At 46.9% G+C, this 22736-nt stretch overlaps 3 protein-coding genes across 4 annotated transcripts; 1 reads left to right on the top strand and 2 right to left on the bottom strand.

Moving 5' to 3' along the window:
* The first annotated feature begins 1555 nt into the window (after window positions 1-1555).
* LOC6545212 (laminin subunit alpha) lies at window positions 1556-16170 on the top strand. Its single transcript, XM_001972067.3, has 14 exons — window positions 1556-2379; window positions 2731-2877; window positions 4308-4932; window positions 5027-5236; window positions 5310-5723; window positions 5790-6062; window positions 6128-6980; window positions 7036-7687; window positions 7750-8030; window positions 8092-8320; window positions 8377-10748; window positions 10827-14018; window positions 14081-14295; window positions 14360-16170. The coding sequence occupies exons 1-14, from the start codon at window positions 2158-2160 to the stop codon at window positions 15850-15852; spliced, it is 11178 nt and encodes a 3725-aa protein (XP_001972103.1). The 5' UTR covers window positions 1556-2157; the 3' UTR covers window positions 15853-16170.
* A 79-nt stretch (window positions 16171-16249) lies between these two features.
* LOC6545211 (transportin-2) lies at window positions 16250-22621 on the bottom strand. Of its 2 annotated transcripts, XM_026976498.1 has the most exons (10): window positions 22414-22621; window positions 22211-22363; window positions 18772-19290; window positions 17643-18707; window positions 17415-17585; window positions 17188-17359; window positions 17033-17128; window positions 16866-16941; window positions 16625-16799; window positions 16250-16569 (listed from the first exon to the last, which is right to left on the bottom strand). In XM_026976498.1, the coding sequence occupies exons 1-10, from the start codon at window positions 22510-22512 to the stop codon at window positions 16462-16464; spliced, it is 2634 nt and encodes an 877-aa protein (XP_026832299.1). In that variant the 5' UTR covers window positions 22513-22621; the 3' UTR covers window positions 16250-16461. The 2 variants fall into 2 exon arrangements, with proteins under 2 accessions (XP_026832299.1, XP_001972102.1); XM_001972066.2 differs by lacking the exons at window positions 22211-22363; window positions 22414-22621 and adding an exon at window positions 19494-19925 and having other exon boundaries at window positions 16252-16569; window positions 18772-19443.
* LOC6556363 (transportin-2) lies at window positions 19934-22202 on the bottom strand. Its single transcript, XM_026976500.1, has 7 exons — window positions 21232-22202; window positions 21004-21174; window positions 20777-20948; window positions 20622-20717; window positions 20455-20530; window positions 20215-20389; window positions 19934-20159 (listed from the first exon to the last, which is right to left on the bottom strand). Exons 1-7 carry the CDS (start codon window positions 22198-22200, stop codon window positions 20052-20054), a joined length of 1767 nt encoding a protein of 588 aa, XP_026832301.1. The 5' UTR covers window positions 22201-22202; the 3' UTR covers window positions 19934-20051.
* Window positions 22622-22736: the final 115 nt, after the last annotated feature.

Raw genomic sequence — 22736 nt, 5'->3', positions numbered from 1 at the left:
CGTCATCAGAACTCGTTTACATGCAGCAATGAGTCGCTGAGAAGCTGCAGCGCAGGCGCAGCAATTGAGGCCAAAAATAAAAAGAACTGGCCGTTCTGACACTCGGCGTAGTCTTTATCAATGCAATTACTTATGTCATTGCAAACGGCGGAAAACGAGTTTCGCTACAACCAATACAGTTACCGAAAAAATGAAAATAAAAAACGCCAAATCCACATAGCCCCAACGCTTTGGTCATGAATTTTGCACAATATTTAGCTGTGATCGTGATTTTCAATAGTTGCTGCTACAAGCTAGTCTCTGCATTTGGCTCATTTAATCGGTATAGCAATAAACTTCAAGTTTTCGTCGATTGTGGGCTGAAACTGAGCGGCGAGCTGCAATTTATGGCATTTCTGCGCTTTATTCGATTCTTCGGTCAGGCCTGAGTGAATATTGTAGCAGTTATTTCCCTTTAACAACAACCATTTTAGTAAGCTGTAACACTTCTGGTTAAACGAAAGGTGGCAATGGCTTAATGGAAAATCATTTAAATAAGTTGGATTTTAAATGCTACACGAATGGCTGAGCATATATAAATTTAATTACATTACAGGTTGCAAAAAAAACTTAATAAAAATATTTGGTGACTAATAGCAGCACTTTTAAAATAACTTATGCATCGTGAAGTAATATTCCGTAATAGTCCGTCAAAAGAAACTGCTACATTATTTTGATTCTTTAAAAACACATTTTTCTAAAGAAGAACGCCTTTTTCACAAGCTAAAACATATTATCAATTTAAGAACAGAAATTTAGGCTAGTTTAACGCCAGAAAGTATGCTATGATTTTATACAGCTGTGGGTGAGCTATAGTCAGGACATCATTTTCAATTTGTAAAGATTTTTCGACCATCCGTTTCCATAAAGTTTGTCCAGAAATTCTTAAGCATAAACGCTTAAGGTGTAGTACAATTATTTAATGTTAGAGTATAAGGCAATCTTTATTTACGGAAGGCGTTGATCCATTCCACAACGTTCCCCGATTACAACGAACCAGTTTTACGTTTTGTTTTGTTCCGATTCCGCGGCCCCAAACCGGCCGGCGAATGAGAAAAACAACAAACAGCTGAAAAAGAGTTTGTTTATACATACGTTCAGAGCAAAACAAAATCGGATAGACGGCCGTTCTCTCTGCTACATAAAGTCCCAAAGACGAGAGAACCCGATCGAGCGGCTACGAACATCAAAGTTTTTGCGGCCTCGGGAAAACTTCTCGCTGCAGTTCAATCAGTTGCTCACAACACGCAGTCCGGGTTAGATGGGCTCCCAAATTATATGAAAGGCCATCATGCAATCGGAATTATCGAATTTATTATATGGTATTATTAAATTTCGTCATTTACAAATCAACGAAATCCCATTAATTATAACGTTCCGGTGATCAAGGTTAATAAAATAATATATATCCAGAATAATATTATAGTTTAGACAGCGGCATAATAGAAAAAGCACTAAATTACATTGAAATGAGTATATAATCTTGCTCTTAAGTAACTTTACTTATTTGAAAGTATAGGGGTGGTACAAGTAAGCACACAATCTACAGCTAGCTTCGTATCATCCTAGGTCATGAGCCCAAATAGTTCCTATACAATGAACAAACGAAATACACTTACATATATTTTTAATGGTTATATAACACAACATGATAAGTCAAAAGGCGATATTCCGTTCATTTTATTCCGGCTCTTGATTTGCGACCAAGCCGGAGAAGAAAACACTTTGAATAAAAGCCGGATAAGGGGATGTAAATATACCGTGGAGAGCAAAACTAAGTCGGAAAGACTAGAGTTCTCTCAGCTGCATAGAATGCCAGAGACGAGGACAGCCGAAGGCATACGAAACGAGCCGATCGGACGACTATCAAAATGAAATTTTTCGGGGTCTCGAGGAAAACTTCTCGCTGCGGTTCCATCAGTTGCTCGAGAAGGGCCATCCAGTGCGGTTGGATGAGCTCCCCCAAAGGAATACGAAAAGAACAGTGAAGAAAGTGAAATACAGCAGATAAGAAAGTGAAATACATAAGAGTGAATCGGGAAAGAAAGAGATAGAACCGGAAGTGGTCCGTGAAAGGACTGTCGTTATCGCAGCGCGGGTGCTTGAACTGTCGGCACAATGGGGCACGGAGTGGCCTCCATTGGGGCTCTGCTGGTGATCCTGGGCACCTCATATAGCCAGGCGGAACTAACTCCGCCATATTTCAATCTGGCCACGGGCAGGAAGATTTATGCCACAGCTACGTGTGGCCAGGATACGGATGGACCAGAGCTCTATTGTAAACTAGTGGGCGCCAATACGGAACACGATCATATCGACTACTCAGTTATCCAGGGACAGGTAACTATAATCGACTTTCAGCAACGCCCAAAAATCTTTTCAGTATACACACATCATGAGATAATCTTTCATTTTACACTGGAAAAAATTGTCAGTGTCGAAAATCAAATTAAAGTTGTATTATCATGAATGAAATAGTATAATCCGATGATATATTCGTTATTCAACTTAATACAAAATGTCTTAAAAGTATTATTTAGCTAAAAAATGCATACTTTATATTTTGAAGTGTGCACTGCATTTAGACGTCCCCCACATGTGTTGAACATTCGAATTGGACTCTAAAAATACTCTGGACTCGATCCGGATTCCATTTACTTTTTCTAACATGTGTTCTTTGCCTTTTTGAAGGTTTGCGATTACTGCGATCCCTCGGTGCCGGAGAGGAATCATCCGCCAGAGAACGCGATCGATGGCACCGAGGCCTGGTGGCAGAGTCCTCCGTTGTCCAGGGGCATGAAATTCAATGAAGTCAATTTGACCATCAACTTCGAACAGGTAAGCAGCAGAGAACATGAAAGATACCAAAGGTATCCGCCTAAGAAACGCATAGGAGGGAGACGGTGGATGGATGCAACTCGTTTTCGGGTTCGAGCGATGGGATCGTAAAATTTGAAAACAATTTTAATGGGTTTTCATTTCGTCGACGTCGGTCGACACAGCAAAAACTGAACGAAAAAAATGTTGCTGAGCTCGAATATTTGTTGTTGGCAAAGGGGAAGACTTTGGAGTTGCGGGTTATCATACCATACCATACACATATACAGTGATATGTATGTACAAACAAACTCGTACATGCACACACTCTTGAATGGGAGGTTTAGGCTTACAAGCTTCTTAGAAACCGACTCGGAGCATTGACTTTTTCGAGGGGTTCATTCTGATTGTTTTTGAACAGTTTTTTAGCGATAAATGCTTTATGTTTCTTAAGGCACCAGCATGCGACAAATATGAATTGGGAGCAGCCTGATAATGAGCTCAAGTTGGAAGAAACTACAGCCTTATCATCACTTTGTGTTTCAGTAGGTTCTATAAAAAGTTGGGCCTCGGACTCGCCTACGTTCTTATCTCACTTGCAACGGAAACGAATAATCCACGAGGTTCCCGACTTAGTTTTGAGAATAATTGCGCTAAGATTTCAACAGCTCAGCATGATCTCATTCGTTTTAATTCCTTAGTTGCACTTTTCTTAATTCACAGAATGCAACTGAATATGAGACTCTGGTTTATATATAGACTACTCAACACCACGAATTCTAGCAATACACATGCAAAATTTGTGAGGTACATTTTTGCCGAGTTATGTACATCGAGGTTTTTGCTTATGCTTCAAAATCATGAACTTCCACATGGGTAAATCTAATGAAAACACAGAAAAGTAAACAAATCTCGAAAACCAAACAGTATTTAACATGTGCACAAAGATATTAACGCATGGCTGTATCTTTGTATATATGTGGATCTCCGTATCTCTCAGTTCGCTTTCAATTGAAGACAAATTAAAAAGCAAACACACAACCCAAGAAAATATAAATAAACGACGATGAAGTGGCCGGGTCTACTGCAGAACATTTGGAGTTAATTTCCCCACAGTGATCTCATGTTATTGTCTCATATTTGTCCGTGCTGAGATGTAGTACATACATACATATACACGCAATGTGTACACTTGGCTAATAAATTTCAATGAATTTGCTTGTGCAAAATGAATTTTGTGTCTTGAAAGAGACTTGAAAAAAAGTAAGTGGGTATAAAAAGTTTTAAGCCAATCCAAAAGCTTATCCTTAACATATTTGGGGTCATGTATTGACATTACTGATTAGATTATTATTAGATATCATATCTAAAACATTTAACAATTGTATTGTATTATTTTGTTGTTGGCATACTTGTTGCTTTTCCGACTTATAAATGGTTCGCTTTCTTAGGAATTCCATGTGGCCTATTTGTTCATTCGCATGGGCAACTCCCCTCGTCCAGGTCTCTGGACGCTGGAGAAGTCCACTGATTATGGCAAGACCTGGACGCCTTGGCAGCACTTTTCCGATACCCCCGCCGATTGTGAGACGTACTTTGGCAAGGACACCTACAAGCCAATTACCCGCGACGACGACGTCATCTGCACCACTGAATACTCAAAGATTGTGCCGCTGGAGAACGGCGAGATTCCCGTGATGCTGCTCAATGAGCGACCCAGCTCCACCAACTACTTCAACTCAACGGTGCTGCAGGAATGGACTCGTGCCACCAACGTAAGGATTCGTCTGCTGCGCACCAAGAATCTTCTGGGACATCTGATGTCTGTGGCTCGACAAGATCCCACGGTGACGCGTCGCTACTTCTACTCGATCAAGGACATCTCGATCGGAGGAAGGTGCATGTGCAACGGACACGCGGACACCTGCGACGTCAAGGATCCGAAGAGTCCAATCCGCATCCTCGCATGCCGTTGCCAGCATCACACATGCGGCATCCAGTGTAACGAATGCTGTCCAGGATTCGAGCAGAAAAAGTGGCGCCAAAACACCAATGCCCGGCCATTTAACTGCGAACGTAAGTATTCTGTTCTCCCTCAAACGGACATCTCCCTTGGACGGACAAAGAAAAACTTCGACAGCCTATTTAAATTTCCTAATTTTATTTGCAGCCTGCAACTGTCATGGTCACAGCACCGAGTGCAAGTACGATGAGGAAGTGAATCGCAAAGGACTGTCCCTGGACATTCACGGACACTACGATGGTGGTGGTGTTTGCCAGAATTGTCAGCACAACACCGTGGGAACTAACTGCAACAAATGCAAACCAAAATACTATAGACCCAAGGGCAAGCACTGGAACGAGACCGATGTCTGCAGCCGTAAGAACCACCTATAATTTAAATGAATCCATAATATGATCCATATGATCCATACAATATTCCATCCATTTAGCCTGCCAATGCGACTACTTCTTCTCCACCGGACACTGCGAGGAGGAGACCGGAAACTGTGAGTGCCGCGCTGCCTTCCAGCCGCCAAGCTGCGACTCCTGCGCCTACGGATACTATGGTTACCCCAATTGCCGAGAGTGCGAGTGTAACCTGAATGGAACCAACGGCTACCACTGCGAGGCGGAAAGCGGACAGCAGTGCCCGTGCAAGATCAACTTTGCGGGCGCCTACTGTAAGCAGTGCGCCGAAGGATACTACGGATTCCCCGAGTGCAAGGCCTGCGAGTGCAACAAGATCGGCTCGATTACCAACGACTGCAACGTGACCACTGGAGAGTGCAAGTGCTTGACCAATTTCGGAGGCGACAACTGCGAGCGCTGCAAGCACGGATACTTCAACTACCCCACTTGCTCATGTAAGGCATTTATAGTTTTTTCAAAATGAGGAACTTACTGACGCGGATTCGAATTCTCCATGGCAGACTGCGACTGCGACAACCAGGGCACGGAGTCCGAAATCTGCAACAAGCAGTCTGGCCAGTGCATCTGCCGTGAGGGTTTTGGAGGGCCCAGATGCGATCAGTGCTTGCCAGGATTCTACAACTATCCGGATTGCAAGCCCTGCAACTGCTCCAGCACTGGTAGTTCGGCGATTACCTGCGACAACACCGGCAAATGTAACTGCCTCAACAACTTTGCGGGAAAACAGTGCACGCTCTGTACTGCCGGATACTACAGCTATCCAGATTGCCTACGTATGTACCCAAAGTCATCAGATACATTTCAGTCATAAGAACTTCCGAATTCCCTCGACTTGCAGCTTGTCACTGTGACACTTACGGGTCTCAGGGAGTGTCCTGTAATGCGGATGGACAGTGTCTGTGTCAGCCGAACTTCGACGGACGTCAGTGTGACTCCTGTAAGGAGGGCTTTTACAACTTCCCCAGCTGCGAGGACTGCAACTGTGATCCTGCAGGAGTGATCGATAAGTTCGCCGGATGCGGATCGGTGCCGGTGGGTGAGCTGTGCAAGTGCAAGGAGCGAGTGACGGGCAGGATCTGCAATGAGTGCAAGCCTTTGTACTGGAACCTGAACATCAGCAATACCGAGGGATGTGAGATTTGCGATTGTTGGACAGATGGTACTATTTCCGCACTGGACACCTGCACCTCCAAGTCCGGACAGTGTCCCTGCAAGCCGCATACTCAGGGCAGGCGGTGCCAGGAGTGTCGGGATGGAACCTTCGATCTGGACAGTGCCTCGCTGTTTGGCTGCAAGGATTGCAGTTGCGATGTGGGCGGCTCGTGGCAAAGTGTTTGCGACAAGATCAGCGGCCAGTGCAAGTGCCATCCCAGGATTACGGGCCTGGCATGTACCCAACCACTGACCACCCACTTCTTCCCAACGCTGCATCAGTTCCAGTATGAGTACGAGGATGGCTCACTCCCGTCGGGCACTCAGGTGCGCTATGATTACGATGAGGCGGCATTCCCCGGATTTAGCAGCAAGGGCTATGTGGTGTTCAATGCCATTCAGAACGATGTACGCAACGAAGTCAATGTCTTCAAGTCGTCTCTGTATCGGATTGTTCTTCGCTACGTGAATCCTAATGCCGAGAATATCACTGCCACTATTTCGGTCACGTCGGACAATCCTTTGGAGGTGGATCAGCAGTAAGTATTTGTAAAGCTTTGCCAGCGGATGATCTTAAGTATTCCGATTTCACAGCGTAAAGGTACTACTGCAACCCACATCGGAACCTCAGTTTGTAACTGTTGCGGGACCTTTGGGAGTGAAACCCTCAGCCATTGTTTTGGATCCGGGTCGTTATGTCTTTACCACCAAGGCCAACAAGAATGTGATGCTCGATTACTTTGTTCTCCTACCCGCCGCTTACTACGAAGCCGGAATTCTAACACGCCACATCTCGAATCCCTGTGAACTGGGCAACATGGAGCTGTGCCGCCACTACAAGTACGCCTCTGTGGAGGTGTTCTCACCAGCAGTAACTCCATTCGTCATCGGAGAAAACTCCAAGCCGACTAATCCCGTGGAGGTGTACATTGATCCAGAGCACCTTCAGATTGTAAGCCATGTGGGCGATATTCCCGTACTGAGCAAATCCCAAAATGAGCTGCACTACATCGTGGATGTGCCACGAAGTGGCCGTTATATCTTTGTGATTGACTATATCAGCGATAGGAACTTCCCCGACAGTTACTATATTAACTTAAAACTGAAAGATAATCCAGATTCTGAGACATCCGTGCTGTTGTATCCATGCCTATACTCCACTATTTGTCGAACATCGGTCAACGAGGATGGTATGGAGAAGTCCTTTTACATTAACAAGGAGGATTTGCAGCCAGTCATTATCTCTGTGAGTTGTAAATATAAATCAAGCTATTCGAAGCATAATAATCGTTTTCCTATATTTTTCAGGCTGACATCGATGATGGTTCCCGTTTCCCGATTATCTCGGTGACCGCCATTCCCGTCGAGCAATGGTCAATCGACTACATCAACCCCAGTCCCGTGTGTGTGATCCATGATCAGCAATGCGCCACTCCGAAATTCCGTTCTGTTCCCGATTCCAAGAAGATCGAATTCGAAACTGATCATGAGGACCGCATTGCCACCAACAAACCTCCATATGCCGCACTCGATGAACGAGTTAAGCTGGTCCACTTAGACAGTCTAAACGAAGCAACCATCGTGATCGAGTGAGTTTGCCGTTTCTATATATTCAATTATAAAGAACATCACCCTAACAACTACTTCCAGGTCAAAGGTTGATGCAACGAAACCGAATCTATTTGTGATCCTCGTGAAGTACTACCAACCGAGCCATCCCAAATACCAGGTGTACTACACTTTGACGGCGGGCAAGAATCAGTATGATGGCAAGTTCGACATACAGCACTGCCCTTCGAGTTCCGGATGCCGCGGTGTGATTCGCCCCGCCGGAGAGGGTTCATTTGAGATCGACGACGAGTTTAAGTTCACGATTACAGTAAGAGCATTGGGAAACCCAAACTAAACTATTATAAAACCGCAAATTTGTTGTAGACCGATCGATCCCAGAGCGTTTGGCTCGACTACCTGGTGGTGGTGCCCTTGAAGCAGTACAATGATGACCTCCTGGTGGAGGAGACATTTGACCAGACGAAGGAGTTCATTCAGAACTGCGGCCACGACCACTTCCACATTACACACAATGCCAGTGATTTCTGCAAGAAATCCGTTTTCTCTCTAACCGCCGATTACAATAGTGGAGCATTGCCCTGCAACTGCGACTACGCCGGATCCACGAGCTTCGAGTGTCATCCGTTCGGAGGCCAGTGTCAGTGCAAGCCGAATGTGATTGAGAGAACGTGCGGAGCCTGCCGCAGCAGATACTACGGATTCCCCGACTGCAAGCCATGCAAGTGCCCCAATAGCGCTATGTGCGAGCCCTCCACGGGAGAGTGCATGTGCCCACCCAATGTCATTGGAGATTTGTGCGAGAAGTGTGCCCCCAACACTTACGGATTCCACCAGGTCATTGGCTGCGAAGAGTGTGCATGCAACCCCATGGGCATTGCCAATGGAAACTCCCAGTGCGATCTATTCAATGGAACCTGCACTTGCCGGGAAAACATCGAGGGCAGGGCCTGTGATGTATGCTCCAATGGATACTTTAACTTCCCGCACTGCGAGCAGTGCAGTTGCCACAAGCCAGGCACCGAACTGGAGGTGTGTGACAAGGTCGATGGCGAATGCTTTTGCAAGAAGAATGTGGTTGGAAGGGACTGCGACCAGTGTGACGATGGAACGTACAATCTGCAGGAGTCGAATCCAGAGGGTTGCACCACCTGCTTCTGCTTTGGCAAGTCCTCCCGCTGCGACAGTGCGTATCTCAGAGTTTACAATGTGAGTCTGCTCAAGCATGTCTCCATCACAACTCCTGAATTCCGCGACGAGAGCATCAAGTTTGAGATGTGGCCCGTGCCGGTGGAGGAAATTCTTCTAAATGAGACCACGCTAAAGGCAGACTTCACTTCACGAGAGGTCAGCGATGAACGTCCTGCGTACTTTGGAGTTCTGGATTATCTGCTCAACCAGAATAATCACATCACTGCTTATGGCGGAGACTTGGCATATACTTTGCACTTCTCTTCTGGATTTGATGGCAAATACATTGTGGCTCCGGATGTCATTTTGTTCAGCGAACACAATGTCCTGGAGCATACAAGCTATGAGCAGCCCAATCGAAATGAACCATTCACCAACCGCGTCAGTATAGTGGAATCGAATTTCCAGACAGTTTCCGGAAAACCAGTTTCCCGAGCTGATTTCATGATGGTTTTGCGGGATCTGAAAATGATCTTTATCAGAGCCAACTACTGGGAACAGACCTTGGTGACCCACTTGTCCGATGTGTATCTAACCCTAGCCGATGAGGACGAAGATGGCACTGGCAAATACGAACTCCTCGCCGTGGAGCGTTGCTCCTGCCCACCTGGGTACTCCGGACACTCGTGCGAGGACTGCGCACCGGGCTACTACCGAGATCCCAGTGGACCCTACGGTGGTTACTGCATTCCCTGCGAGTGCAATGGCCATTCGGAGACCTGCGATTGCGCAACTGGAATCTGCTCGAATTGCCAGCATGGAACTCAAGGTGAGCACTGTGAGCAGTGTGTGTCCGGCTACTATGGAAACGCCACGAATGGAACACCCGGAGATTGTATGATCTGCGCTTGCCCACTGCCATTTGACTCGAACAACTTTGCCACCAGTTGCGAAATCTCCGAGAGCGGCGACCAAATCCATTGTGAGTGCAAGCCAGGATATACTGGGCCCCGTTGCGAGTCTTGTGCCAATGGCTTCTACGGACAACCCGAGAACATGGGAGAGGTGTGCAAGCCGTGCGAGTGTTCCGGCAACATCAATCCGGAGGATCAGGGATCTTGCGATACCAGGACCGGTGAATGTCTACGCTGCTTGAACAACACCTCTGGAGCTGCCTGTAATCTGTGTGCACCTGGCTTCTACGGCGATGCCATCAAGCTAAAGAACTGCCAGAGCTGTGACTGCGATGATCTTGGTACCCTGGAGTGCGATCCCTTTGTGGGCGTCTGCACTTGCCACGAGAACGTCATTGGCGAGCGTTGCGATCGCTGCAAGCCGGATCACTATGGATTCGAGTCGGGTGTTGGCTGCCGAGCCTGCGACTGCGGTGCTGCCTCCAATTCGACGCAGTGCGACCCGCACACAGGTCACTGTGCCTGCAAGTCGGGAGTGACAGGACGACAATGCGACCGATGCGCCGTGGACCATTGGAAATACGAAAAGGACGGCTGCACTCCGTGCAATTGTAATCAGGGATACTCACGAGGATTCGGTTGCAATCCCAACACCGGCAAGTGCCAGTGTCTGCCTGGAGTAATTGGAGATAGGTAACTATACTCGTTCACTTGTATGCTTTGGTTTCTAAATGTTGAACTTACTCAAACTACTTTCTGCTACTATTCCAGATGCGACGCTTGTCCGAATCGATGGGTACTACTGAAGGATGACGGCTGCCAGGAGTGCAACAACTGCCACCACGCCCTGCTGGATGTCACTGATCGAATGCGCTATCAGATTGATGGTGTCCTAGAGGATTTCAACAGTGTAACCCTGGCCTTCTTCACCAGTCAGAAATTGAACTATTACGATCAGCTGGCCGATGAACTGGAGCCCAATGTTAAGCATCTGGATCGCAACAGCGTGGACCTGAATCCATCACAAAAGGCCAACAGCGAATTGGAATCAGATGCCAAATCCTTTGCCAAACAGGTCAACCAGACCCAGGCATTGGCCTTGGATATCCGTGAGCGATCGAGCACCACGTTGGGTAACATAACAGTGGCTTATGATGAGGCGGTCAAAAGTGCCATCCAGGCCAAGGAGGCCATCGCTTCGGTAAAAGCTCTATCCAAGAATCTCCAGGCGGCAGCAAGCACAAAGATTGATGCCGCTCTGGAGGAAGCCCAACACATTTTGGGACAAATCAGCGGAACCAGTATTGAACTTACACCCAATGAAAAAGTACTGGAGAAGGCAAGGATACTCTATGAGGATGTGAACACTCTGGTCCTGCCCATCAAGGAGCAAAACAAGAGCCTTAATGCCCTCAAGAATGATATCGGAGAATTCAGCGACCATCTGGAGGATCTGTTCAACTGGAGCACGGATTCCCAAGCCAAGTCCGCCGACGTGGAGCGCAGGAATGTGGCCAACCAGAAGGCCTTTGACAACTCCAAGTTCGACACCGTTTCGGAGCAAAAGCAACAGGCAGAGAAGAACATCAATGATGCTGGCAATTTCCTCATCAATGGCGATCTGACCCTCAGTCAAATCAACCAGAAGTTGGACAACTTGAGAGATGCTCTCACTGAACTCAATACGGTCAACAAAAATGTGGACGAAGAGCTACCCGCGAGGGAGGACCAGCACAAGGAGGCGGATGCCCTGACCGATCAGGCCGAACAGAAGGCGGCCGAATTGGCCATCAAGGCACAGGATCTGGCTGCACAATACACGGATATGACCGCCAGTGCGGAACCGGCCATTAAGGCTGCAACTGCCTACTCGGGAATAGTTGAGGCCGTTGAAGCTGCCCAGAAACTCAGCCAGGATGCAATTGCTGCAGCCGGAAATGCCACTGCTATGACAAATGGCATTGACGATAGAGCTCATATTGCTGACACTGACTCTACTAATCTTCTCCAAAAAGCCCGCCAGTCCCTGCAGAAAGTACAAGATGATCTACAGCCCCGTCTAAACGCATCGGCTGGCAAGGTGCAGAAAATCTCAGACGTGAACAATGCCACCGAGCACCAGTTGAAGGATATTAAAATGCTGATTGATCAACTGCCAGCTGAGTCTCAGAGAGATATGTGGAAGAACTCAAATGCCAATGCCAGTGATGCCCTGGAGATCCTAAAGAACGTCCTAGAGATCCTGGAACCAGTGAGCGTCCAAACGCCAAAGGAACTGGAAAAAGCGCATGGCATCAATAGAGATTTGGATCTAACCAATAAGGACGTTTCTCAAGCTAACAAACAGTTAGATGACGTTGAAGGATCAGTTTCGAAACTAAACGAACTGGCAGAGGATATCGAGGAACAGCAGCACCGAGTGGGCACTCAGACCCTACAGTTGGGCCAGGAAATTGAGAACTTGAAGACAAAAGTGGAGGCTGCTCGCCAGTTGGCCAACAGCATCAAGGTGGGCGTCAATTTCAAGCCAAGCACAATCCTGGAACTGAAGACACCCGAAAAGACCAAGCTGCTGGCCACTCGCACCAATCTATCGACCTACTTCCGCACCACCGAGCCATCCGGATTCCTCTTATATCTGGGCAATGACAACAAGACCGCCCAGAAGAACAACGACTTCGTGGCCGTTGAGATCGTGAATGGCTATCCAATTCTCACTATAGATTTGGGTAATGGTCCCGAACGCATCACCAGTGATAAGTACGTGGCAGATGGCCAGTGGTATCAGGCGGTTGTCGATCGTATGGGTCCGAATGTCAAGCTCACAATTAGGGAAGAGTTAAAAAACGGTGATGTGGATGAGCACAGCAATTCTGGCTATCTTGAAGGATCTCAGAATATCCTCCACGTGGATAAGAACAGTCGCCTATTTGTTGGCGGCTATCCGGGTATTTCGGACTTCAATGCTCCGGCAGACTTGACCACTAACTCTTTCTCCGGCGACATTGAGGATCTAAAGATTGGCGACGAAAGCGTAGGATTGTGGAACTTTGTTTATGGCGATGATAACGATCAAGGAGCCCTGGAGCGGGATGTGCTGCTCGAGAAGAAGAAGCGGGTAACTGGACTACGGTTCAAGGGTAATGGATACGTCCAATTGAACGCCACATCAAACTTCAAGAGCCGCTCCAGCATCCAGTTCAGCTTCAAGGCGGACAAGGACACCTCGAATGGACTGCTGTTCTTCTATGGAAAGGATAAGCACTACATGAGCATTGAGATGATTGACGGAGCTATATTCTTCAACATTAGTTTGGGTGAAGGTGGAGGCGTTCAATCCGGCAGCCAGGATCGCTACAATGACAATAAATGGCACAAGGTCCAGGCGGAACGGGAAAATCGAAACGGCCTTCTTAAGGTCGACGATATAGTGATATCCAGGACTAATGCTCCATTGCAAGCGGACTTGGAGTTGCCCAAGCTGAGGAAATTATACTTCGGTGGTCATCCAAGACGTCTGAATACCACGATAAGTTTTCAACCCAACTTTGATGGCTGCATCGATAATGTAGTGATCAATCAAGGAATTGTGGACCTTACCGAATACGTAACAGGCGGAGGAGTTGAGGAAGGTTGCTCCGCGAAGTTCTCTACGGTGGTGTCATATGCGCCGCATGAGTACGGATTCCTGAGGATGGGCAACGTTTCCACGAATAACAATCTGCATGTCGTTTTGCACTTTAAGACCAACCAACCGAATGGAGTACTCTTCTATGCCGCCAATCATGACCAGAGCTCCACCATTGGCCTCAGCCTGCAAGATGGTTTGCTTAAGCTCAACAGCATGGGCAGTCAGTTGGTAATCGACGATCATATTCTGAACGACGGCGAGGATCATGGGGTTACAGTGCAGCACACTCAAGGGGAACTGCGTCTCTCGGTCGATGATGTGTATAACAAAAGGTGGGCTTTACCAGGTTGTTGACCTCATTTAGTTTCTAATCTACTTATTTTCCCTCCTATAGACTCGGTTCTCCACAACCACTTATTCTGGAGGGTGGTGACATCTTCTTTGCTGGCTTGCCGGACAACTATCGAACACCCAGGAACGCATTGGCCTCCTTGGCCTACTTTGTCGGTTGCATCAGTGATGTAAACGTGAACGAGGAGATCATTAACTTCGCCAATAGTGCTGAGAAGAAGAATGGCAACATCAACGGTTGTCCACCCCACGTACTAGGTGAGCTGTCGGGATTTAGCTATCGCTTGAGTACCGATTTTTAAACTTCTCTATCTGCATACAGCCTACGAACCCAGTTTGGTGCCCAGCTATTATCCAAGTGGAGACAACGAGGTGGAGTCTCCGTGGTCAAACGCTGACACGCTGCCCCCACTTAAGCCAGATATAGAAACCACATTACCAACCACATTGCCAACCACATTACCAACCACGACGCCTACTACGACCACCACGACAACCACCACGACTACCACGACTACCTCGACTACTACGACCACTCCTTCAACAACGACAATTCGAACGACCACATCCCCGATTGCCTTTGATGAAGACAAGGAGAATGAGGCGAAAGCACCGCAAAGGACCCTAACAACCCGGGCACCAGCCAAGCTGCATCTTCCCAGCGACGAGCGCTGCAAGTTGCCGGAGCAGCCCAATTTCGATGTTGATTTTGCAGAGGCAGGATACCGATTCTATGGACTACGGGAGCAGCGTTTACAGATTAACTCACTGCCGGTTAAGGTACGCCGTCACCATGACATTGGCATCTCCTTCCGTACTGAGCGACCCAACGGCTTGCTCATCTATGCCGGAAGCAAGCAACGCGATGACTTCATAGCCGTGTATCTTCTGGACGGTCGGGTGACATACGAGATACGGGTGGGTGCACAGCTGCAGGCCAAGATCACCAGCGAGGCGGATCTGAACGATGGCAATTGGCACACCGTGGAGGTGCTGCGGACCCAGCGCAAGGTTACCCTGCTCATCGACAAGTTGGAGCAGCCGGGATCCGTGGATCTGAATGCGGAAAGGTCTGCACCGGTACTGGCTGTCGAGTTGCCCATCTATTTGGGTGGTGTTAACAAGTTCCTGGAGGCGGAGGTTAAGAACCTCACCGATTTCAAAACCGAAGTGCCGTTCTTTAACGGCTGCCTTAAGAACATCAAGTTTGACGCTATGGATCTGGAAACGCCACCGGAGCAGTTTGGAGTGGTTCCGTGCTCCGAGCAGGTGGAACGCGGGCTGTTCTTCAACAACCAGAAGGCGTTTGTTAAGATCTTTGATCACTTCGATGTTGGCACTGAAATGAAAATCAGCTTTGATTTCCGGCCGAGGGACCCCAACGGATTGCTCTTCTCTGTGCACGGCAAGAACTCCTATGCCATTCTCGAGCTGGTGGACAACACTCTGTACTTCACCGTGAAGACCGATCTGAAGAACATTGTGTCCACCAACTATAAGCTGCCCAACAACGAAAGCTTCTGCGATGGCAAGACGCGCAATGTCCAGGCCATCAAATCCAAGTTTGTGATCAACATAGCCGTGGACTTTATTAGCTCCAATCCCGGCGTGGGCAACGAAGGCTCAGTGATCACAAGGACTAATCGTCCGCTCTTCTTTGGCGGACATGTCGCCTTCCAAAGGGCCCCGGGCATCAAGACCAAGAAGTCCTTCAAGGGCTGCATCAGCAGGGTGGAGGTTAACCAAAGGATGATCAACATCACGCCGAACATGGTTGTTGGCGATATTTGGCAGGGCTATTGTCCCCTCAACTAATGAAGATCTTCGGAACGACTTAAGGACCCATGATTTATATTGACCATGACTACGAAAAACTGCCAGGAGAAATCGACTTTTGCCGACAACTGCTATTCAAAGGACAACGAACGAACAAATTTCAAACGAACAAAATCGACGGGTCATGGAAAAAGTTATGAGGTCTTCAAATAATAGATCTTCAGCACAGATGACAGTCGTAAATATTTGTATAGCTGTAAGCCAAACTACGTGCCAATTCTATAGAAGCCATTTACATTTATATAACCTCTTTAAAACTCCTTACCTTTTGTAATTTCAATAAACCAATAAACATAATCATTTTAATGAAATTAAAAATATTGGTAAGTATGCGTATTTCTAGTTTTATGGGAAAATAAAACATTATTTTACATTCATTTTTATTTTATTTACATAAAGCGACCGATTTAAAGTATTTCATATACTAAAATATCGAAAAATCGTAATAAATATTTTTCAATTGCTGACCACCTTTTTTGGTAACGTTTCCATATTTTGTTGCTACTTAGTTTGCCTTTAGTATAGCTTTCAAAATCAACGTTAACTTAGAATGATGGTTCAAGCTAGCTGGTCAAGTTCTGATAGGTATCAGATGTTGTACAGGTTGTTCAACCGGTAGGTCAGAAGTGGTGGAAACTGATCTCTAAAACTTAGCCAGTTTTCCCCACCCATTTGGTCCTGAAAGCCTTGTATAATCTACAATAGCGTAGTTTTGAAAGACAGAAACTTGTAATTTGAGGAAATAACTCACATTTTGAATCATCTGTCGCAGATCCTGTGGGGGATTCTCCCACGAGGCAACTGCATCGCAAAAGAATATGAAGTCGGTCATAATGCCTTCTGGATTCACCCTGATCATATGGCACATTCCCATAAAGGACGAATACTTCTCGCTGTTGTCCTGTATATGACGTAGTAACGTGCACCTGGACAAAAACAATAATTTCAGAAAAAAAAGAAGCTATTGGAGAAGAAGCTGAATGTGTACATACCACACCCGTGCAAATTCGGGCAAATGGGGAGCCACAATACCTGGACACGCATATCCTAGGCGACCAATTGTTATTGCTTCAACCGAAGAGTAAAAAATATATGAATTGAATATATTACTTGACTCCATCGGGAACTTAAAAGATCTGGATCTGGCCAAACTACTTACCCGTATTCTCCAGAAGAGTTTTTGGAATATTCTGCCGGTTGAGTATTTGCAGAAGGTTGCTAATCACTACCCATATGTACTGCTTGGCTGCCTCACCTTGGGGTCGAAATATAAAATATGTATTGAGTTACAACTTAAAAGGTACGAGCACTTACCCAATTTCAAGCACATTTCCCCTAAGGCCCAAATTGCATTGTTGCACACCTCGATGTAGCTACAGTTTAGGTTTATCACTATGCTCGAAAAGAATTCGACGGTGAAGGGGTGTACCTGGGAAAAACAGGCCTTGCTCAAATCACCCAGCAGGGCAAGCGAAGATTGGAGAACCTAATATTACATATTTCAAGCCAAATATTATAGATCAAAAGGAAATGAGACATACTGCAGGCATAACGTCATGCAAGCATTTGTCGAGGAGATGCACTATGTTGCTGCTGGCCACCAGTGGCTCGATGAGGCCGCCCAATCCTTCGGCTAAGCCAGAGAGCAGATCTATGGCAGCTACCATGACCTCCTTGTCGGGGTAGTCTAATGTTGGGTTTTCTTCCCACAGCTAGATTGGAGTTGAGCTTATTGACAGAAACACATTGAAGCAAACCCAATTGCTTACCTTTTCCTGATTCATAGTCTGCTCAATGAGGGAGATGCACCTGCGAAACACCGGGTCGCAGTAGGGCAGAAAGCCGGACTGCAAGGCAATGGCGATTCTCGACAGGCACTCCAGCAAAGGGAACAGATCCTTGTCGTTGTCCTTCAGCAGGTTCCACTTATCAATTAGTGGAGGCATTAAGATGTCAATGTATTGCGGTTTATTTAGATGATGCCCGACGGAGTCTGCCAAAGTACCCACTGCATCGTACAGTATCAGTAGATTCTTGTGCTGGTACTTGGAGAAGGCAAAGACGAGCGTCTTTAGAATATACTCCAGGTAGGGCACCAGTTCCGTGCAGGCCTCCTCCTCCAGAGTGGCAAAGGCAGAGCACGCAGCTTCCTGAACGCGCTTATTCGAGTCCAGGATGCGCTTCAGCAGCTCTTCCATGAGCGGCTTCAAGTACTGGTCGTGCGGCTGATTGACCACCCAATTGGCGTATCGCGAGAGCGTCCAGCATGTAATGGAGCGCACCAGTGCCTTCTTGTCGGACAGACAGCTTATTAGGTAGGGAATCAGCTCTGGCAAGTGTTGGATCATGCCCTGCATGCAGCCCTCCGCGATAGCTCCCAAGGCCAGGACACCACTCTCTTTGATCACCCACTCCTGGTGGAAAAGCGTCTCCTTGAGGATGGGCAGCATGACGGGTAAGCAATCCTCGTGGAAAATATTAGCCACCATGTCGAGGGAAGAAGCGCTGCACTTACGCAAGTTCCATTCCAAAAACGACTTGTCGTCGGGGTCTTCTTCCAATTCCGTATTTATTACGTGTGCGCGGGACTTGTGGAAACGTGGACTGATATCCTGCGGTCTATCAGGCTCCTCGTCATCTGTATCCACATTGCCCTTCAGAAGAATAATGTTGACCTCCGTGTAGTGCATTCGGTGCACTAGGACTGGGAGCAACTGAGATAAAATGGGAGCCAGCATATTCCTGCAGCATTTATGCCTTCCTAATGACAGCCAGAATTCGGAGGCCTGCAGAGCCACGTCCTCGTCGGCGTCCTGGGTGCGCAACAAAATGTACTATAGAGATTTTTCATTACTTTAAAATAACACCAAGCCTCAAGATTCTGTCAAATCTTCATACCCCAACAATCTGCGACATGTGCGGTATCATGAGGTCCATGCACACCTGCACCAGAGACACCAGTGCGTTGCAAACGTTCTTGCAAACCACGGGGTCATCATCCGAAGACAGGTGTAGGAGGTTCTGAATGAAGCTGTCTATGTTTAGCATCAGGGCCTGTGATCTGTTTATAATAAAATGGTTTATGCAGGCAATGGCGTGGGAGCGGATCTTTGGACTGCTGTGCTTGAAGTACTCCAGGAACTTTGGAATCATTATGTTTAATGGCCTGTTGAGCGCTGCGGAGTCCAAAATCTCAGCAGAATCCTCGCAAATTTTCTGCAGGGCACTGAAGGCTCCCTCGCACACATTGTAGTCCTGGTTGTCGAGCATTTCGCAGAGAGATGGAAGCAGCTGCGGCCAGTTGTGCAGACCGCCATTGCTGGCTATGGTGGTGATCAGGATGCCCACTGTGGCACGGATCAGGGGCGAAGAGTCGCCCACTGCCTGCAGGCACTCGTGCTTGATGTACTCAACGATCTCCGGTTGCAGAGTGGTGCCGTGCATGCGGATGTTGTTTTTGAGGATTAAACCGCAGAGGGATCTCGTGTGCTCGTCCTCTGTCTTCAGTTTAGTCAGCACATAGATCAGATAGTTGTTGAAGTCCGGGAAGCAGTGGAATTCCTTCAGCTTCTACGGAAACCGATGAGGATTGCTAAATCAGTTGGGTCTTCGTTACTTACCATTCGCACAACTAGCTGCGTGCCTGTGTCTGGAGACTGTGCTTCCTTGAGTATCGGGAGCAGCTGCTGCAGACCCTCATTCCGTGGTGTCCATGCCATTTTGCTGCTGATGCGACAGTTATCTGGGTTTGGTGTGATATATGTGGTGGTCTGCCAATGGTATTCTGATAACGAATACACGATGACACTCTGTTCTTGGCCTACTCATATAGCTCACAGAACATTTCTTACTGCCGCATTGAAATCATTATGTTGATAGTAATGTTATACATACATATTTATTCATATATATACTTTTCAATTTACAGAAATCTCGATAGTTGAATTTTGAAATGGAGTTTTAGTGAAACAAATATATAAACTCCAGAAGAATAATCTCTAATCCATATAGTATGATGTAGGGATTATACATACATGCATGTATTTCATATATATGCGTATGTTATTTATGAATATTTCCATATTTTGTTGCTACTTAGTTTGCCTTTAGTATAGCTTTCAAAATCAACGTTAACTTAGAATGATGGTTCAAGCTAGCTGGTCAAGTTCTGATAGGTATCAGATGTTGTACAGGTTGTTCAACCGGTAGGTCAGAAGTGGTGGAAACTGATCTCTAAAACTTAGCCAGTTCTCCCCACCCATTTGGTCCTGAAAGCCTTGTATAATCTACAATAGCGTAGTTTTGAAAGACAGAAACTTGTAATTTGAGGAAATAACTCACATTTTGAATCATCTGTCGCAGATCCTGTGGGGGATTCTCCCACGAGGCAACTGCATCGCAAAAGAATATGAAGTCGGTCATAATGCCTTCTGGATTCACCCTGATCATATGGCACATTCCCATAAAGGACGAATACTTCTCGCTGTTGTCCTGTATATGACGTAGTAACGTGCACCTGGACAAAAACAATAATTTCAGAAAAAAAGAAGCTATTGGAGAAGAAGCTGAATGTGTACATACCACACCCGTGCAAATTCGGGCAAATGGGGAGCCACAATACCTGGACACGCATATCCTAGGCGACCAATTGTTATTGCTTCAACCGAAGAGTAAAAAATATATGAATTGAATATATTACTTGACTCCATCGGGAACTTAAAAGATCTGGATCTGGCCAAACTACTTACCCGTATTCTCCAGAAGAGTTTTTGGAATATTCTGCCGGTTGAGTATTTGCAGAAGGTTGCTAATCACTACCCATATGTACTGCTTGGCTGCCTCACCTTGGGGTCGAAATATAAAATATGTATTGAGTTACAACTTAAAAGGTACGAGCACTTACCCAATTTCAAGCACATTTCCCCTAAGGCCCAAATTGCATTGTTGCACACCTCGATGTAGCTACAGTTTAGGTTTATCACTATGCTCGAAAAGAATTCGACGGTGAAGGGGTGTACCTGGGAAAAACAGGCCTTGCTCAAATCACCCAGCAGGGCAAGCGAAGATTGGAGAACCTAATATTACATATTTCAAGCCAAATATTATAGATCAAAAGGAAATGAGACATACTGCAGGCATAACGTCATGCAAGCATTTGTCGAGGAGATGCACTATGTTGCTGCTGGCCACCAGTGGCTCGATGAGGCCGCCCAATCCTTCGGCTAAGCCAGAGAGCAGATCTATGGCAGCTACCATGACCTCCTTGTCGGGGTAGTCTAATGTTGGGTTTTCTTCCCACAGCTAGATTGGAGTTGAGCTTATTGACAGAAGCACATTGAAGCAAACCCAATTGCTTACCTTTTCCTGATTCATAGTCTGCTCAATGAGGGAGATGCACCTGCGAAACACCGGGTCGCAGTAGGGCAGAAAGCCGGACTGCAAGGCAATGGCGATTCTCGACAGGCACTCCAGCAAAGGGAACAGATCCTTGTCGTTGTCCTTCAGCAGGTTCCACTTATCAATTAGTGGAGGCATTAAGATGTCAATGTATTGCGGTTTATTTAGATGATGCCCGACGGAGTCTGCCAAAGTACCCACTGCATCGTACAGTATCAGTAGATTCTTGTGCTGGTACTTGGAGAAGGCAAAGACGAGCGTCTTTAGAATATACTCCAGGTAGGGCACCAGTTCCGTGCAGGCCTCCTCCTCCAGAGTGGCAAAGGCAGAGCACGCAGCTTCCTGAACGCGCTTATTCGAGTCCAGGATGCGCTTCAGCAGCTCTTCCATGAGCGGCTTCAAGTACTGGTCGTGCGGCTGATTGACCACCCAATTGGCGTATCGCGAGAGCGTCCAGCATGTAATGGAGCGCACCAGTGCCTTCTTGTCGGACAGACAGCTTATTAGGTAGGGAATCAGCTCTGGCAAGTGTTGGATCATGCCCTGCATGCAGCCCTCCGCGATAGCTCCCAAGGCCAGGACACCACTCTCTTTGATCACCCACTCCTGGTGGAATAGCGTCTCCTTGAGGATGGGCAGCATGACGGGTAAGCAATCCTCGTGGAAAATATTAGCCACCATGTCGAGGGAAGAAGCGCTGCACTTACGCAAGTTCCATTCCAAAAACGACTTGTCGTCGGGGTCTTCTTCCAATTCCGTATTTATTACGTGTGCGCGGGACTTGTGGAAACGTGGACTGATATCCTGCGGTCTATCAGGCTCCTCGTCATCTGTATCCACATTGCCCTTCAGAAGAATAATGTTGACCTCCGTGTAGTGCATTCGGTGCACTAGGACTGGGAGCAACTGAGATAAAATGGGAGCCAGCATATTCAACGATCTCCGGTTGCAGAGTGGTGCCGTGCATGCGGATGTTGTTTTTGAGGATTAAACCGCAGAGGGATCTCGTGTGCTCGTCCTCTGTCTTCAGTTTAGTCAGCACATAGATCAGATAGTTGTTGAAGTCCGGGAAGCAGTGGAATTCCTTCAGCTTCTACGGAAACCGATGAGGATTGCTAAATCAGTTGGGTCTTCGTTACTTACCATTCGCACAACTAGCTGCGTGCCTGTGTCTGGAGACTGTGCTTCCTTGAGTATCGGGAGCAGCTGCTGCAGACCCTCATTCCGTGGTGTCCATGCCATTTTGCTGCTGATGCGACAGTTATCTGGGTTTGGTGTGATATATGTGGTGGTCTGCCAATGGTATTCTGATAACGAATACACGATGACACTCTGTTCTTGGCCTACTCATATAGCTCACAGAACATTTCTTACTGCCGCATTGAAATCATTATGTTGATAGTAATGTTATACATACATATTTATTCATATATATACTTTTCAATTTACAGAAATCTCGATAGTTG

Source organism: Drosophila erecta, unplaced genomic scaffold (genome assembly GCF_003286155.1).
Source record: "Drosophila erecta strain 14021-0224.00,06,07 unplaced genomic scaffold, DereRS2 tig00000021-arrow-pilon, whole genome shotgun sequence".
Taxonomy (NCBI): Eukaryota; Metazoa; Arthropoda; class Insecta; order Diptera; family Drosophilidae; genus Drosophila; species Drosophila erecta.
This window is presented reverse-complemented; position numbering and strand designations above follow the sequence as displayed.

Bases quoted from the DNA above. Each gene is read 5' to 3' on its own strand.
- LOC6556363 (XM_026976500.1), bottom strand. From the start codon at position 22,200: ATGCTGGCTCCCATTTTATCTCAGTTGCTCCCAGTCCTAGTGCACCGA. The intron at 20,390-20,454 runs GTATGTACACAT...GTTTTTGTCCAG, and splicing joins CCCGAATTTGCACGGGTGTG to GTGCACGTTACTACGTCATA. The intron at 20,160-20,214 runs GTGAGTTATTTC...ACGCTATTGTAG, and splicing joins TGCGACAGATGATTCAAAAT to ATTATACAAGGCTTTCAGGA.
- LOC6545212 (XM_001972067.3), top strand. From the start codon at position 2,158: ATGGGGCACGGAGTGGCCTCCATTGGGGCTCTGCTGGTGATCCTGGGC. The intron at 2,878-4,307 runs GTAAGCAGCAGA...TCGCTTTCTTAG, and splicing joins TGACCATCAACTTCGAACAG to GAATTCCATGTGGCCTATTT. The intron at 14,019-14,080 runs GTGGGCTTTACC...TCCCTCCTATAG, and splicing joins GATGATGTGTATAACAAAAG to ACTCGGTTCTCCACAACCAC.
- LOC6545211 (XM_026976498.1), bottom strand. From the start codon at position 22,512: ATGGCATGGACACCACGGAATGAGGGTCTGCAGCAGCTGCTCCCGATA. The intron at 22,364-22,413 runs GTAAGTAACGAA...CGGTTTCCGTAG, and splicing joins CGCAGCTAGTTGTGCGAATG to AAGCTGAAGGAATTCCACTG. The intron at 16,570-16,624 runs GTGAGTTATTTC...ACGCTATTGTAG, and splicing joins TGCGACAGATGATTCAAAAT to ATTATACAAGGCTTTCAGGA.